This window comes from Macaca nemestrina, chromosome 12, assembly GCF_043159975.1.
Source record: "Macaca nemestrina isolate mMacNem1 chromosome 12, mMacNem.hap1, whole genome shotgun sequence".
Lineage (NCBI taxonomy): Eukaryota > Metazoa > Chordata > Mammalia > Primates > Cercopithecidae > Macaca > Macaca nemestrina.
The window spans coordinates 76144692-76163240 of NC_092136.1; the positions used below are offsets into that span (position 1 = coordinate 76144692).

At 40.0% G+C, this 18549-nt stretch overlaps 1 protein-coding gene and 1 long non-coding RNA gene across 6 annotated transcripts in view; one reads left to right on the forward strand and one right to left on the reverse strand.

The window, feature by feature from the left end:
* LOC105468944 (alkaline ceramidase 3) overlaps positions 1-18549 on the forward strand; it is a 169437-nt gene that overhangs the window by 111066 nt on the left and 39822 nt on the right. For 4 of the 5 annotated variants that reach the window (XM_071075335.1, XM_071075336.1, XM_071075338.1 and 1 more), the window contains 3 exons: positions 1156-1208; positions 9761-9842; positions 14934-14969. In XM_071075335.1, the coding sequence (XP_070931436.1) occupies positions 1156-1208; positions 9761-9842; positions 14934-14969 (171 nt within the window). Of the gene's footprint in view, positions 1-884; positions 1032-1155; positions 1209-9760; positions 9843-14933; positions 14970-18549 lie in introns of those variants that run through there. The other variant, XM_071075339.1, reaches the window with a different exon arrangement.
* LOC139357547 (uncharacterized) overlaps positions 1-18549 on the reverse strand; it is a 49951-nt gene that overhangs the window by 13953 nt on the left and 17449 nt on the right. The window lies entirely within an intron of this gene.

The window sequence follows — 18549 nt, forward strand, 5'->3', positions numbered from 1 at the left end:
TTCCTGCCATCACTTTCTTTGGCTTTTGTGTGCTCCTTTTGTTGGAATCCTTACTCTATGCTTTCATTCCCTTAACCTCTAATTAGAATGTGAACTCCTTGAAGGCAGTAACTGTGTCTTATAATTGTATCCTCAGCTCTTAACACATTACTTGGCACATAGTGGACATTTTATTAAAGAATTAATTAAATGTATATCTAGTGATAAATAAACTCCGTAAGATTGGTATCTACAACACCTAGCTTAGTGTCTAGTTTGCAGTTTAACACATAATGGCTGTAATTATTATTACTACTATTATTATCACTGCTAATAATAATAGTAAATGTTATTTCTCAAAGATATACTTTACTTGGATTAATAAAATTTTTTCCCTGGCCATTAATACCTCTTCTTATGTATGTTAGTAGTCACTTTATCCATTTAAGGTGATATAGGAAGGATGGAAATGCAAAAGAATACTGATAGGACCTATGGACCTACAGATGATGGACATCATTTTTTTCTGGAGGTGCAATATCATAGTTTGTAATACCAGATGATATAAGCAGCGCAATGACAAGTCTGCCCTCCAGGAATAGTGAGTCAGGTACCCTGCTTAGGTATGTACACTAGGACACTTGGATAATAACCTTGTTTGTTCAAAAACAGTAAACTACACACACATACTCAGAGTAAATTTGATGATAAATACATAAAAAGAATTAGTAAAAGAAATGAAATAAGAGCTGAAACCTTTTTTTTTTTTTTTTTTTTTTTTTTTGAGACAGGATCTTGCTGTGTTGCCCGGCTGGAGTACAGTGGTGCAATCATGGCTCACTGCAGCCTCGATCTCTCAGGCTCAAGCAATCTTTCGCCTCAGCCTCCCAAGTAGCTGGGACTACAGGCACATGCCACTACCATGCCCTGCTGATTTTTTTTTTTTTAAGTTTTTGTAGAGACAGGGTATTACTGTGTTACTCTGACTGATCTCAAACTCCCAAGTTCAAGCGATCTTCCAACCTTGGCCTCCCAGAGTGCTGGGATTACAGGTGTGAGCCTCTGTACCTAATCTAAGAGCTGAAAATCTTAATCATTTTGATATCTTATTTTGATTTGCATAATAATTGCTGCTGCATGATATTCAAGCCTGTTATCTTTCTTTGTTTCTTACAGCTACTGGATGAACTCCCAATGATATACAGCTGTTGCATATTTGTGTACTGCATGTAAGTACTTTTAAAATTTCATTGTTTGATATATTTAAAAATTTATATTTACCTCATAGTGAATTAATATAACTGATACATTTATGTTACTAGAATATTATAATAGTGTAGAAGATTATAAATTTTAAATAGAGTATAATTTCTGGGAAGTTATAATAATGTTGTTTATTAACTTTTGTGATCTCAAAACCCTGTAGCCAATTTAGATAGAATCTAAATAGCTTAAATTGCATAATTTGCCTTTCCCAAGTGAATAATGTGTACAAATTTAGATAAAGATTTTCATATTATGCCATAAAAGTTTTCAGATAAAGTTTCTGTATTCTACAATATAGTTTAACAAGAAGCTTACCAGAAAAGTGAGGTACACTTCTAGTTGTATAGTGATCGTGTCAACTTAATCTCCTTTTTGTTTGAAGTTATCTTTTAAATAGACACTTGTTTTCTTATTCTAAGGTAGACTAAATGCTCTCAAGAATATACTTATTTTGATTGATTATTTACAAATATGGAAACAGTTTACAGGCCATTCCCAATCCAAAGTTCTCTTACTGTATTATATTCTGTTTACTTTATTATCAAGTTAATTTGCATTTTCTGAATGTCAGGGAAAAAATCAATCTTGTAAGATAAAAATGATTATGATAGTAACATTAATAAATGCCAATATTTATCTACTTTGTACTGTGCTAGGCACTGTATAATGCCAACTCTAATTCTCAACAACTATGCAAGATAAATGGGTATTGTCCCCATTTTATAGACAAGGAAGTAAAGCACAGAGAAATGTAGTAACTTGTCTATGGACAAAAACAGAGCTTTATTTAAAAGCATACCAGCCAGGCCACTGTCCAGGTAAACAGTCTCTAAGGAACACTGAAATATCCCTGGAAATATATCATGATGGAAAAAATTACAATGATCATAATTCCTCTCAAGGAGAGGTTGGGAGAACACTTTGATAGGCTGCCTGGGTATGTGGAAGAAGTGTGGAAGTGGGACCCTTCCTGTACTGCATGATCAAATAATGTGCCTTCTAAGGAGGGTGGGTGAGGTTAGCTATAGGTCTTCTATTTGAGTAAGTTAGGGTATGCAGGTTTGGGCTCTAGCTAAGTCACTGGGAACATGAGAGGAAAGCCGCCTTCACCCATTATCCTGCAGCATCAGCCTTCTTTAAACGTTGGACAAGTATGTTAAGAATATGTGTTTGGAGGGGGAAAAAATTACTAGCTTATGTAGGGACCCACATGCCTGAGTCAGGCCCTAGTAACAAGGCTTTTGAGGGCAGCAGCAGCCCAGTTAGAGCAGCCACTGCAAAGATGCTGGCTGCAGCAGGGGAGGCAGAGCTGGCGGGGGCAGAAAACAGGTGGGAACCCCGTCCCTACTGAGTCGGTGGAGCAGGAGCCCCACACTCCTGGGCACAGCTGCAGCTGCCCAGCCACAGCTCTGGACCTGGGCATCCCTGTGCTCTTGGAGTTCCAGGAAGCCCCTTGCCCCTGCAGGCTTGAAAGTGCCTGCTCCCACTGCCTGGCCTCTCTCCGCTCCCAGCACCCACTCCAGGACAGAGCAAAGCTGTGACCGAGGCCAGGTGCTATCATAACCTGGCAAGGTGTGCATGTGCTTGGGGTGGTGCTGACATGCCAGCCCCCTGCCACCTCAGCCCCCTCTGGACTTTGGGCACCAACAAGCATTGGAGGGAGGCTGAGGTGGGGAACAAGGGCAGCTTGGCATGGGCCTGCAGGCATCCCTCTGCAAGAACAGCCTGGGCAATTGGGCCATACATTGATGGCGGCAGGAGGCAGACAGGCTCCTGGGCAGCAAGGGGCAGTCCCCAGTGAAGCTATGCCTTCAAGCCGGGGACGGCCTGAAGCCTGGAAGCCAGGCTGTCAGTTACAGGTGTAGTCTGTGGCCCACAGTGATAACTTATAGTGCTTTTTCCAAGCCCTCCCATGGCCGTCTATGGATCAGTCAGAACTCACTTCCTCCCTTCTAAGCTCATAAAAACCCCAGATCCAGCCAGACTCACACAGATGACTGGAGAATCCACCTGTGGATAGGAGCTACCCACTCTGGGTCTCCTCTCCACTGAGAGCTGGACATTCGTTGGGATGACCTGCCTGCAGATAGGAGCTACCCACTTTGGGTCTCCCAAGAACTGTTCTGTCACTCAATAAAGCCCCTCTCCACCTTGCTTATCCTTCAGTTGTCCACATACCTCATTCTTCCTGGATGCAGGACAAGAACTTAGGACCTGCCAAATGGTGCACTGAAAGAGATGTAACACAAACGGGGCTGAAACATATCCCTCTCCCACACTTGCCACGTTGCAGGCGATGAGAAGGAGAGAAGAGCCGTGGCGCTTCGGAGAGCCCAGACCTAGGGGCTCTGTGAGCCAGGGCTGTGACACCCTTTTTGGGGCTTGGTGGTTTCTGGCATCTCCAAGTTTCCAGGCACCAAGCATTCCCCTTGTCCAGATGTGGGTGCCCACAGTGGAAGATGCTTATGGTGTATCTGATCAAACCACAGGCTTACATGGAGACAGTGCCTTTGCTGGCTTCTGAAGCTGCCCGCCCTGCTACAACAGTCAGTGTGCCTGGCTGTGCACAGTGATCAGACCCCAAGCTTGCCCATTCACACACCTCTCACTGCTCCATGCCTGGCTTCCCCTTAGCAGGCATGGGATCCAGGCTGTTAGCATGAGCCAAGTGCAGCCTGCCAGACCGAGTGGGCAGAATGAGCCCAGTGGGCCAGAACAAAACTCTAGCAAAGGTGCCACCAGCCACAGAGGTTTCCAGCTAGAAAAGCAACACCCTAAGGATCCTGAGACACTTTTAAGTGGTGGAGCCACAATTTAAGGCAGTTCATATCTGACTTCTACTTCCTGATACCTCTCTCAAAGTTAATGGTACACACTAAAGTAATTGAAAGGTTTTTTTTCTTTTATTTTTAGTTAGCTATAACCAACTATATCACTATTGGCTCTTACCTTTACTAAGACTGATCTTTATCCAGAAACAATAAAAGTAAGAATGCCCATCTAGCTGCTATGACCCATATGGCATCAAGCCCTATTTCGAAGTTAGGTACGAAGATATAGAACAGCAACCTGGCCAACATGGTGAAAACCTGTCTCTAGTAAAAATACAAAAAATTAACCAGGTGTGGTGATGTGTGTCTGTAGTCCCAGCTACTTGAGAGGCTGAGGTGGGAGAATCGCTTGAACCCAGGAGGCAGAGGCTGCAGTGAGCTGAGATGGCACCACTACACTCTAGCTTGGGTGACAGAGTGAGACCCTTTCCCCCCATAAAAAAAAGATGTAGAACGGGGATCAGAAAACTTTTTCTGTAAAGGGCCAGATGGTAAATATTTTAGGCTTTGTGGGACAGGAGTCTCTGTTGCAGCTCTTCAACTCTGCTGCTGTAGCTTGGAAGCTGCCACATATAATATGTAAATAAATGAATATGACTCATTTGTTCCAGTAAAATTTTATTTTAAAAAACAGGTTTAGCTGGGCACAGTGCTCACACATGTAATCCCAACACTTTTGGAGGCCAAGGTGGGAGGATCGCTTGAGCCCAAGAGTTCAAGATAAGCCTAGGCAACATAGGGAGACCTCGTCTCTACAAAAATTAAAAAATTAGCCAGGCATGGTAGTGTATGCCTATAATCCCAGCTACTTGGGAGGCTGAGGTGGGAGAATCACGTGGGCCCAGGAGGTTGAGGCTGCAGTGAACCATGATTGTGCCACTGCACTTCAGCCTGGGCAACAGAGGGAGACCCTGTCTCAAGAAAAACAAAAAACAATACCAAACTAACAAAAAAACAGGCTCAGGCCAAGAGATTGGCCTTGATCCATAGTTTATCACCTTGTTCTAAAAAAATAAGGTAAACTCCTTTAATAACATATTTTAAAAACTATTCTGATGTGTATATACCTTTAGGAGAAGATATTCTTGAGCTAGCAATTATGACTATATTGAATCAGATAACAATCATATAATGGGTACAAGGAACTCTTAAGTATTAGTGCTAGGAGCCAGGCACAGTTGCTCACATCTGTAATAACAGCACTTTGGAAGGCCAAGGCAGGAGTATTGCTTGAGCCCAGGAGTTTAAGACCAGCCTGGGCAGTATAGTGAGACCCTGTCACTACAAAAAAATTAAACAATTAGCTCACATGATGGTGCACACCTGTGGTCCCAGCTACACAGGAGGCTAAGGCAGGAGGATTGCCTGAGCCCCAGGAGGTCGAGGTTGCAATGAGCTATGATTGTGCCACCACTGCACTCTAGGGGACAGAGCAAGACCCTGTCTCAAAAAAAAAAAAAAAGGAAGGAAGGAAAGAAAGAAAGAAGGAAAGAAAGAAAAAACAGTTTTAATGCTAGGGAACAGCAGATATTACTTAGAAGATAAGGATACTGATACTGTAGTTCAATTTTCAGCTCTGATATTTAGTAACTGAATGAGCTTAAGTCACTTAATCTTTGTTCCTTCATTTGTAAAAGTGGAGGTTATAGTACTTATAAATTCCCCATGAAGATTAAAATAAATGATTTAATTGTTTATAAAAACAAACTTATTGGCAAAGCTTTTGTTTCTCAAAAAGTATGTCTCTTGATTCTAATCTTTCCTCGGCAATCTTCTGCAGTATCTGTTTACGCTCATATTCCCCCATTCAGAAAGACCCTGCTGTAGTACGCTTTAAGTGACACATAGAAGGAAATGAAAGGGGTGAAATAATTTTTAATCCACTGTATTGACACATAGTTTACATGGAATTAAATGCACCCAGTTTAAGTGTATGGTTTGATGAGTCTTGACAAATGTATACTCCTATGTACCCATTACCCTTATGGCAAGAAAGAGAAACTGAACATTTCTATCACTTTAGAACATTCTTTTCTGACCCATTACAGTTAATACTGACCCCTACCCTGGCCTCCAGACCACCACTGATCTACTTTCTATAATTATAGATTAGTTTGTCTGCTCTGGAATTTTATATAAAAGAAATTATACCATATGTACTCTTTTGTAACTAGCTTCTTTTATTCAGTGTAATATTTTTTGAGGGCACTAATTTGCCAATTACTTCTGATGAATACATTCATCTATGTTGTTACATACATCATTAGTAGTAGTCTATTTTATACTGTTTACCAATGTTGAACATTAAGGTTGTTGCCAGTTTGGGGCTACTATGAATAAAAGGACTATGTACACCTGTTAACAAGTCTTTGTATGGATATATGACTTCATTTCTCTTGGTTATATAACTAGAAGTGGAATTTCTGTGTTGTATGGTAAGTATATGTGTTACTTTATAGGAAACTGCCAAACTGTTTTTCAATTTAATTGCACCTTATTATGGTTCTACTGGCAATATATGAAAATTCCATTTGCTCCATATCCTTGCCAAGACTTGGTATTATCAGTCTTTTTTATTTTGGTCATTCTAGTGAGTATGATATACTATCTCTGTGGTGTTTTAATTTGTATTGTCTTAGTGACTAATGATGTGCATCTTTTTATATTCTAATCGTCCAATTGTATATGTTATATTGAGAACTATCTATTCAAACCTTTTTCCTTTTTTTTTTTGAGATGGAGTCTCGCTCTGTTGCCATTCTGGAGTGCAGTGGCATGATCTCAGTTCACTGCAAGCTCCGCCTCCCGGGTTCAAGTGATTCTTCTGCCTCAGCCTCCCAAGTAGCTGGGACAACAGGTGCCCACCACCACCCCCAGCTAATTTTTGTATTTTTAGTAGAGACGGGGTTTCACCATGTTGGCCAGGATGGCGTCAATCTCTTGACCTTGTGATCTGCCTGCCTCGGCCTCCCAAAGTGCTGGGATTACAGGCATGAGCCACTGCACCCAGCCCCCATTTTTATAAACTAGCTTTTTTTTCTTTTTAAATTGTAAAAATTCTTTATGTATTTTGGGTTCAAGTACTGTCAGATATTTGCATTTTAAGTATTTTTTCCAGTCTGTGAATTGTCTTCTCAATTAATGTCTCTTGGAGAACAGAAGTTTTAAATTGTTATGAAATCCAATTTATTTTTTAAATGTTTATGAATAGTGTTTTTGTGTCCTAATAGATCTTTGCCTTCCCAGGATCAAAGATATTTTGTTTATTTGTTTATTTTTTCTAGAAGTTTTATAACTTTATTTTACATTTAGGTCCATGATCCATTTTGAGTTAGTTTTGTCAAAGATCATGTTTTTTTTTACCAGTATCTGGTTGTTCCAGAACCATCTTTGAGATTATTCTTTCTGCATTAAATTATCTTGACATTTTTCTCGATTCTGTTTTATTGATCACTGTGTGTATCCTCATACTGTGTAGTTACTGTAGCTTTATTGTAAATCTTGAAGTCAGTTACTGAGTAAGTCCTCCAATTTTGTTCTTTTTCAGTGTAGCTTTGGAAATTTTAGGCCCTTTGCATTTCCACATAAATTTTAGAGTCAGCTTGTCAATTTTTACAAAATAGTCTGCTGGAAGATTGACTGTAATTTCTTCGACTCTATAGACCAGTTGGAGGAAAATTACTATCTTAACAATACTAAGTCTCCCAAACCATGACTGTGGTATATTTCTCCATTTATTTAGGTTCCTTTAATTTATCTCAGTGACGTTTTGTGATTTTAAGTGAATAGATCTTTGTGAAATTTAACCCTGTGTTTTTCATGGGTAGGATGCTATTTTCAATAGTATTGCTTTTTTTCTCTTTTGATATGAGGTCTGGCTCTCACCCAGGCTGGAGTGCACTGGCATGATCTTGGCTCACTGCAACCTCCTCATCCCAGGCTCAAGTCATCCTCCTACCTAGCCTCCCAAGTAGCTGGGACTACAAGTGTGCTCCACCATGCCCGGCTAATTTTTGAATTTTTGTAGAGACGGGATTTCGCCATGTTGCCCAGGTTGGTCTCAAACTCCTGACCTCAAGCAATCTTCCCGCCTCAGTCTCCCAAAGTGCTGGAATTACAGGCGTGAGCCACCGCACCCGGCCTCTAATGATTTTTAAATCTGTCTTGCCTTCTGTGTGCTTGTTCATTTGTGAAACATGTACTGGAAAACCTCCTTTATTTTAGGCATGATCCTAGACTCTGTATATACAGAGTCAAGGAACTCATTGTTTGAGGAAGGGGACAGATAAGAAAGTGACTATATGTAATAAAGTGAAATAACTATGGTAATAAATACAAGCCAGGCCTCCTAAAGACCTTGGTTTCTTAATAGATAACTTGCTTTAAAATTTGGAATAATAGAGTTTAAAAGTAAAAACTAATACTTCACCTAATATTTTCATCATTATCCAAGTCGCAAAATTTAAAGGTAAAAGAGATCTTAGAAAGTGCCTCTTCTAACCACCTTTCCTTACAGACAAGAAAATAAGAGTTGGTCCAATTCCCACAGCCAATAGTAAACTGAGAGAACACTCTTGCTGCCTATACCAAGTCACAGTCCTCAAAGGTTGGATTGGATACTCACTGATGGCCAATTGTCTGTTCATATTTGCATATTTACCAGATACCTCATATGTGTTAAGCATTATCTTTGTGCTAGATATATGAAAAAAATAAAATTTATTCCTGCACACAAGGAATTCTCAGGCTAGTTGAGGAGATGGATAAGGAAAGAGACAATTATAATAGACTGGTATTTTCTCCAATAATGTTCCTTAGGAATCATTAGTTGCAAGATATAGAAACCTATTCAAGCTAGCTTGAATTAGGAGAGATTATTTATTTATTGTAAGGATATGAGGAAATTATATGGGACCCAATAGCAGGAAGTACAGCCCCACCTTACTAGAACTGGAAGGGCAGGTTCTTCCCCCTTCCTTCTTTTTGCCATTCCTTCCTCTCCACATGGCTTCACCTCTTTGTATCTGCTATATTTTTCTCTCCCTGCAGATTACTTCTGCTCGTTCATCTACTTCTTCATTCAATTTGGCTGCCCCCAAATATCAGCCTCAGACCTTGAGTCCATATGACTTTGACTCTCTATACTTTTTTTTTTTTTTTTTTGAGACAGGGTCTTGCTCTGTCATCCAGACCCTCTATCTCCCAGACTCAAGCTCTCCTCCCACCTTAGCCTCCCAAGTAGCTGGGACTACAGGCATGCACCACCATGCCCATTAATTATTTTATTTTTTGTAGAGACAGGGTCTCAATTTGTTGCCCAGGCTGGTCTCAAACTCTTGCGCTCAAGTGATCCTCCTGCATTGGCCTACGGAAGTACTAGGATTACAGGCGTGGGTCACCGTGCCCAGCTGACTCTCTATACTGAATTGATTCAGTCTCTCCCTCCCAAACTCCAGACTTTCAGGCAAGAGCCTTTCATTGTCCCAGCTTAAGTCATATGTCTAGTCCTACTCCTTCCAGCCTCTTAGAGGATAATAGGCAGTGCAGGTTTTCTAAGACTACGAGTGGAAAGAAATGATGGGTATCACTTGATCATTGAGAGATACAGGCAAGTGGTAAAGCAGCATTCTATTTATGTTCCTACTTATATCTTCTTTTAAAAGTTTCTTTCTCTTTTTTTCAAGGTTTGAATGTTTCAAGATCAAGAACTCAGTAAACTACCATCTGCTTTTTACCTTAGTTCTATTCAGTTTAATAGTAACCACAGTAAGTCATATTTTGTTTCTAACAGATTAAGCATGTAAATTCACCATTTATAGAGTTTGGCATATTTTACTTCCAGTATTTGCTTCATGCTGTCAAACTGCAATCTTGCTACACAAAACAAGAATATCACACTGACAAATATTGCTCCCTTGTTCCCTGTTTAAATGTTACTTCTCACTGTAATTGAAATACTTTTAAAACTCTGTTTAGTTTTTAAAGGGGAAAAGAAAAAAGCAAATATTAGTAGCAATAGGGAAAAATTAATTTTTCTCATAGATGGACATATTAGCTCCTATTTGTTAAAAATAAGAGATTGGCTCTGCTCCATTGGTCCTAATGTGACTGTTTTAATGGTTAACTTTTCCCTAGTAAGTTCAGATAGCTAGTCACTTCTAATCCTACATTAATGCTTTTTTTCCTCAAGTAAATTGCATTTTATATTATGAAAATATTCATTTCAAAAAACATTTATTGAAAACTTACCATGTCAGGCACTAGAAATATAGAAATGATAAAAAAAGCAGTTGCTATCTGTGAGGAGCTCATTCTATTAGAGATTTTAGGCATGTACACAAAGAATTCATCAAAAGATAATAACTGTAATAATAGGGGTAAAAACTACTTCTATGGTGATGAGATAAAGGAGGTTCAATCAAGGCTTCATGCATGGGTCAAGGAAAGCTTTCAAGAGGAGGCACCTGAACTAGAATTTAGCTGATGATTAGGAGCTCATCAAGCCCCTGGGCAAGAGTGTGGTGAAGCATTTGTAGATAGCAGTATTGTTTGTTCATAGGCAGAGAACTTTGAAACAACATAGTGAACTACCATTTTCAATCACTTACTTTATGCCAGATATTGTAACCATGTACTTTATCTTTATTGTCTCATTAAATCAACACCACTGGTAGAATTGGGCAAGATTTAATATGGCTGGCACATATGGTAATTGAAGAGCAGTGAATGAGTCTAGTGAATTAGACAGACGTCAGATTATAAATACCCTTGTATGCTTTGTTTAAGAGTTCAAATTTTTATCCTCGAAGTAGTGTGGAGCAGTTAGGCATGGTGACTCACTCCTGTAATCCCAGCACTTTGGGAGGCCGAGGCTGGTGGATCACCTTGAGGTCAGGAGTTCATGACCAGCCTGGCCAATATGGTGAAACCCTGTCTCTACTAAAAATGGAAAAATTAGCCGGGCATGGTGGCATGCCCCTGTAATCCCACCTACTCAGGAGGCTGAGGTGGAAGAATTGCTTGAACCCAGGAGGCAGAGGCTGCTGTGAGCTGAGATCGTGCCACTCCACTCCAGCCTAGCGACAGAGTGAGACTCTGTCTCGAAAAGAAAAGAAAAGAAAAAGGTAGTGTGGAGCCAATTACTGGTTTAAAGGGAAGATGTAATCAGATATGTGTTTTAGAAAGATTGCTGTGGTTATGGAGGCTGGATTACAGGAGTATGAGGCTAGACCCAGGGACTTTTGTATTTGCTTTAGTAAGATATGAGACTTAGGTGAAAGTAATATAGCTGTGAGGTTGAAAAGAAACGGTCATAAATAACAAACTGCAGGATATGTGACCCACGTCATAGTAGAGGGGGTGAAAGTAGAGTAAAAATGAGTTGTCTAGAATGACTCCTGGCCTGGTTGTCAGGATAGATAGTATGTCTTTAATCAAAACAGGAAACTTGGAGGATGAACAGCTTTTACAGGATAGATAATGAGTAGGTTTGCACCATGGGGTAGGGGTAGAGATAAATTCAATATGAAATGTGTTAAGATTGAGGTGCCTGACATTACTGACATCTGAGGCTTAACAGTTAGGCTGGACTAAAGATGTAGATTTGAGAATTGTCAGGGTATAGTTAGTACAAAAATGTGAGAATAGATGACCTGAAAAAGTAGCATGGGCCATTAAGATGACAAAGGGGCCAGGCACAGTGGCTCACACCTGTAATCCCAGCACTTTGGGAGGCCATGATGGGAGGACTGCTTGAGCCCAGGAGTTCAAGACCAGCTGGGCAACATAGTGAGACTCTGTCTCTACAAAACATTTTTTTTAAATTAGCTGGATATGATGGCATGCACCTGTAGTCCCAGCTACTCAGGAAGCTGAGGTGAGAGGATCACTTCAGCCCAGGAGGTCAAGGCTTCAGTGAGCCATGATTGTGCCACTGCACTCTGGCCTGGATGACAGAGTGAGACCCTGTCTCAAAACAGACAAAGACTAGAAGTACAACCTAATGAAATACTTACATTTGAGGACTAGGTGGAAGAAATAGAGCTAGCAAAAGAGACTGAGAACAAGCAATCAGGGATGTAAGAAAGCTAAGAGAGCCTGATGTCATGGAGTACAAAGATTTCTAGAAGCGAAAAATGGAAGAACAGTTGCCTCTGAAAGGATGAGTACAATGAAGATTGAGAGCTAATAGAAATTTTCAGTTGGAAGACCAGGTAACCTTAATGAGGATGCTGTCAGTAGTAAATTGATGGAGGCAGAAGCTAGATTTCAGTTAGCTGAGATGTTGAATAGGAGGCTGAAAGGGCACATATGCACTATTTACTCCTTTCCACATTACTTTGCCTAAACTACTGTATTAGTCCATTCTCATGCTGCTATAAAGAAATACCCAAGACTGGATAATTTATAAAGGAAAGAAGTTTAATTGACTCACAGTTCCGCATGGCTGGGGAGACCTCCGGAAACTTAACAATCATCGTGGAAGGTGAAGCAAACACATCCTTCTTCGCATGGTGGCAGGAGAAAGAAGTGCAGAGTGAAGGGGGAAGAAGCTCCTTATAAAATCATCAGATCTCATGAGAACTCACTCACTATGATGAGAACAGCATAGGGCATGGGAGAACCACCCCCCATGATCTGTTCACCTCCCACAAAGTCCCTTCCCCAACACGCAGGGATTACAATTCAAATTACAATTCAAGATGAGATTTTCGGTGGGCATACAGCCAAACCATATCAACTACATATTGGTTAATCATGAAAGAATTGTAGAATTTCAGAGGTGAAATGAAGTCTTGTTATGATATGAAAGAAGAGAATCAAGTCTAGAGATTGTCAGTGACTTGCCTGGCCAATCAAGTTTATATAGAGAATTGGTGAGAGAGACAGACTTTGAAGTCAGATTTAAGTTTGGATCCAGGTTACTTAAAAACTTTGGGACCTTGCAAATTACTTAATCTCTCTCAGCCTTAGTTCCCTTTATCTGTTAAATGAAGAAAATAGTATATATTTTATGTTAGTTGTGAAAATCAATACCTAACACATAGGAAGGGCTCCATAATTATTTGCTTTAAAAAATGTCTTTAAGGCCGGGTGCGGTGACTCACACCTGTAATCCCAGCACTTTGGGAGGCCGAGGCGGGTGGATCACGAGGTCAGGAGATCGAGACCATCCTGGCTAACACGGTGAAACCCTGTCTCTACTAAAAATACAAAAAAAAATAGCCACACGTGGTGGCGGGCGCCTGTAGTCCTAACTGCTGGGAAGGCTGAGGCAGGAGAATGGCGTGAACCCGGGAGGCCGAGGTTGCAGTGAGCCGAGATCGTGCCACTGCACTCCAGCCTGGGCGACAGAGTGAGACTCCATCTCAAAACAAACAAACAAAAAATGTCTTTAAGAGGCATGAGGCATGTCCTTTTGCATTTCTTTTATTAGTCACAATGGGAATCTGATAGCATTACCTATATAAATGGAAATTAGTATTCTGAAATAAGAAATTTCAGAGATTAAAAGCATTCTCCCTTACTGGGTTTAGAGTTACAGATATATAATATCTCATACACATCATACTTTTAAAACTCACAATGCTTAAAGGAAATAATCTGGGGTTTTTTTTTCTTTTTTGTACTGAGGGTAGAAATTTTGTAGCCAAATAATAAAATTATATAAAATTTTATGGGATTGCTACATTAAATGAGGATATAGAAATATCTAAATCCAGTACTTAGTATCAGAAATATCATAGTCTTGTAGGGAGAAAAAACAAACTATTAAATGCCACAAAGTTTATACATGAAGAGTAATGGTAGAAAGGAGGGTGACTGGTTGCTTCTGCTGTGTAGAGAAAGGATCAGAAAAGGCTTCAAGAAGGAGGTATAGTTTGAGTTGAATCCTAAAAGATGATTAATGAGTAGAGGAGGATTTCTGAACAAAGTAAAGAGCAGCATGTTTAAAAATACAGAAGTGTGAAACTAGCACATTGTAGGAAGCACAGTACTTTCTGGAGACTTGGATGAGGAGGAGACAAGAAGACAATAGTGAGACCAAACAGAAAGGCTAAGAAATTTGAACTGTATCTTGCAAGTGATGAGAGTCATGGCAGGGTTATGACTTGAATTTTGATTCCCCTGTACCATATCATTTAAAAATTGTGCTCCTGTAGGGCAATACATACATGTTAAATCTTAACTAGGCATTGAGCTTAATCATCCACATGACATTGGAACCTACAACTAGGGTTTGTGTAACTGCGAATGCATCTAGAAAGGTGAGTTAGAGATTTCTGGAAGCATAAGAAAGCACAAGAAATTTGTTTTAAATGTCTTCACTTACTGAGCCCCTACTGTATGCTAGACACTTTCAGGTATTTTAGCTTATCATTCCTCACCACTATTATTGTTCATTATCCAGATGAGGAAGGATGCGTCTTTTAGTTAACTTGTCCAAGGCCTGTAGCAAGTAAGTGGCAAAGGTTGAAATTTACTCCTATCTCTACGTCCGGTGTTCTCTCTGTTGTAGAACAGATCTGCTACGGGGATTGTCAACATAACTTCTTCACTCCTCATGAGTATCCATGTATCCTTATCCCTCCTTGATACTGATGCAGAGTTTGCAGTGGTCCACAACAGATCTAAAACATTCTGCTCACCATAACAGGGCTAGCACTAAGGAAATCCTCCTGTAGCTCCCAGCCTTCTTATGGCATGCCACTTGATCTGATTGCTTTTACAGGCTGGATTCAAGTCTGAGTAAGATGGGGGAAGCAGAAGAGGTTTGGGATTTGCAGAGTAGTTGGAATTGGTTTTTCTTCCCTTCATAATGTACTTCATTCACATGTTTTTTCTAATATTTTGCAGGTTTACCTTAAGGTAAAAGAGCCGATATTCCATCAGGTAATTTTTTGTAAATTATTACACATTAGATTGTTTAACGATACATGGCTGCTTGTGATTTCCTTGTCTAAGAAATGATATGCAGATAAAAAAATTTTTTAATGAAATGGTAGATGTTCTAAGGAAGTTCAGTGTTTAAGAGAGGTTGCAAACTCAAATGCTTACAGGAGCTTAGTGTAGGTAACAGGAATATACCTGGGATAGCCAATGTGCAGGTCCAGCTGGCTGTTGGTATTCAATAATACAGGTGCAACATTGCTATTATAAGCAGAAAGAACCAGGAAGCATTATGCACATACACATAAAGTCTTTTTATGACATCTAGAAAAGACAGACTGAAAATTCCTTGAACATTTTCCCCCTAATATATTTTAATGCATTTTTGACATGGGAGGTGATGTACATTGAAGGAAGCGAACACAGGAAACTTTAGTGTAGGAAATGGTGATTTAAGTGCATGCCATTATGAAACCAGAGTGAAATAAAGAAGCAGGCCTTTGAGTGCTGCCACGTGCCTGGTACTATGCTCACTACTACACAGACTTCTAATCTCACCAACAGTCCAACTAATTGGGAATTATTATATACATTTCAAGGAAAATGAGCTCAGAAATATTAAATAATTGCCCTAAGGTGACACAGTTATTAAGGGGGAGAACCAGGATTATAACCTAGATTTGTCTGACTCCTTTTCAACATTCTTTTAACAAACTAGCAAACAAAAATGAATAAATAAGCACGCTTTTCAGAAGTGCCACAGTTTTAAAATATTTTGTGCTTATATAAACATTTACTAATGTTCTTGTAACTTTTACAATTCAAGCTATACAATAATCATCTAACTGGAACCTAGCTTTTGAAGTATATTCTATAACCACATTATTATGCCTTGCTTTTCTCCAGGTCAGTTGCAGGTGGATGAACTAAAATAAATGCTACAGAAAAGACATCCTCACGGCCGGGCGTGGTGGCTCACACCTGTAATCCCAGCACTTTGGGAGGCCGAGGTGGGTGGATCAGTTGAGGTCAGGAGTTCAAAACCAGCTGGGCCAACATGGTGAAACCCCATCTCTACTAAAAATACAAAAATTAGCCAGGCATGGTGGTGTGCACCTGTAATCCCAACTACTTGGGAGGCTGAGGCAGGAGAATTACTTGAACCCAGGAGGCAGAGGTTGCAGTGAGCCGAGATCATACCACTGCACTCCAACCTGGGTAACAGAATGAGACTCTGTCTCAAAAAAAAAAGACATCCTCACTTTCTTGTTTACTGTAACTTGAAATTATGCCATTATGTAATTACTCTTTTATTTAGAAAGTTTTATTAACAGTATAAAAAACAAAGTTGGCCAGACACAGTAGCTTATGCCTATAATCTCAGTCCTTTGGGAGGCTGAGGTGGGAGGATTGCTTGAAGCCAGAAGTTAGAGACTAACCTGGGCAACATAGCAAAAAATAAATAAATAAATAAATAAATAAAAATTAATCAGGCATGGTGGGACATGCCTGTATTCCTAGTTACTCGGGAAGCTGAGGCAGGAGGATCCCTTGAGCCCAGGAGTTTAAACCTGCAGTGAACTATGATTGTGCCACTGCACTCCAGCCCAGGCAACATCTCTTTTAAAATAATAATAAATAAATGAAGTTAATCTGTATAAATACCTTAGTTTTTATGAACTTCTTGTTCGCCTTTACTAAGAAAGAAAAATAATGACCACAAAAATATAAAATTTGGAAATTCTGGGTTAATTTTTACAAGTTTTATGACCATCTATTTTTCATTTTGTGTTTTAGAACTATTTGACACTATGTAATAAAAAACAACTCTTAATAAGTAACTACCCCTAGTGCAATATCCATGTGTTTTTCCACTAATAAAGATTTTCTTCTCTATGTATAGCAGTAATATTTACTGATAAGAAGAGAAGCAGGATGAAAGCTAGGTCTATCCATACCCACTGTGGCTTGTGTCGTAGGCCTAGAGATTAAAAATCAGGATAGAGAAATGAAGAAATAAGGAAATGCTAGGGTGAAGCAAATAAGTAATCTAAAGGTAAAAGACATTCATTCATTCAACAAATGTCTACTATCTGCCTTCTCTGTACCAAATTCTGAGCTGGAATTTGCAGACAGGCAGCAAAGCAAAGACTTTATGATCTACATACAGTCAAGCAGACCTGGATTTAAAATCTAGTCTCCTCCACTTACTAACTGTACACCCTGGACAAGTTAGTTAACCTCTCTGAGCTTTGGTTTCCTCATTGTTCAACAATCGCCCCACCTTTTTTTTTTTGAAATAGAGCCTCGCCCTGTCACTCAGGCTGGAGTGCAGTGGCTCCATCACAGCTCACTACAGCCTTGACCTCCTGGGCTCACGCAGTCCTCCCGCCTCAGCCTCCCAAGAAGCGGGGATTACAGGCACACACCACTACAACAGGCTGTTTTGCATCTTTTGTAGAGATGGGTTTTACCATGTTGCCCGGCAGGTCTCAAAACTCCTGAGCTCAAGCAATCTGCTCGCCTCAGCTCCCGCCTTGGTGAAGCTCAGGCAGGGTTACAGGTGTGAGCCACCGTGCCCAGCCTGAACAAACCCTTTTTAAGTGCCTTCAATATTCCAGGCACCATACTAGGCACAAGAGATACATACACTAGTGAATAAAATAACAAGCCCTGCCCTCATGGAACTTCACTGTCTCTATAATAACCTCCTAAGTTTGAGGATTGAATGAAATAATGCATATAAAACCCTTGTCACATAGTAAACAATAAATGTTAACTAACATTAGTATACATAGGCAAATAAGATATGGCCACTAATCTCAAGAAGATCATTATCTAATCAGTAATATAGACTTGTAAAAAATAATTGCAGTATATAAGTCTTGTGATAAATATGTAAAAGCAGTGGTAATATAGACAAGGGTATGCTCTGTCTACTTAGATGACTCCTAGAGGGGCTTCAGGAGAGTCTTGAAGATGAACAAGATGTCACAGGTAGAGAAGTAGAGAAAGGCTATTCCATCTATAGAGAAGCATGTGTTAAGACAGCAGTCCCCAACCTTTTTAGCACCAGAGACCGATTTTGTGGAAGACAGTTTTTCCACAGACAGCCAGGGAATGGTTTTGGGATTCTACCTCATATCATCAGGCATTAGATTCTTATAAGGAGCACACGACCTAGATCCCTTGTGTGTGCAGTTCACAATAGTGTTTGTGTTCCTATGAGAATCTAATGCCATTGCTGATTTGATAACAGGCGGAGCTCAGGCGATAATGCTCACTTGCCTGCAGCTCACCTCCTGCTGTGCAGTCCAGTTCCTAAAAGGCTGCAGACGGGTACCAGTCTGGGGGATGGGGACCCCTGTGTTAAGGTACAGAAGTGTGAATTGGTAACTCTTGCACATGAAACAGGAGTACAAGTTCACCCAGGGATTTGTGGTAGCGTGTTGAGGTGTTTACAAAATCACTGACTGCATCTCAACATTCCTATTTTCCTATACGATTTATTTTATTCAACTATATTGCAGGGATTAAACTTTTTTTGTTTTTGTTTTTTGATACGGAGTCTCACTCTGTCACC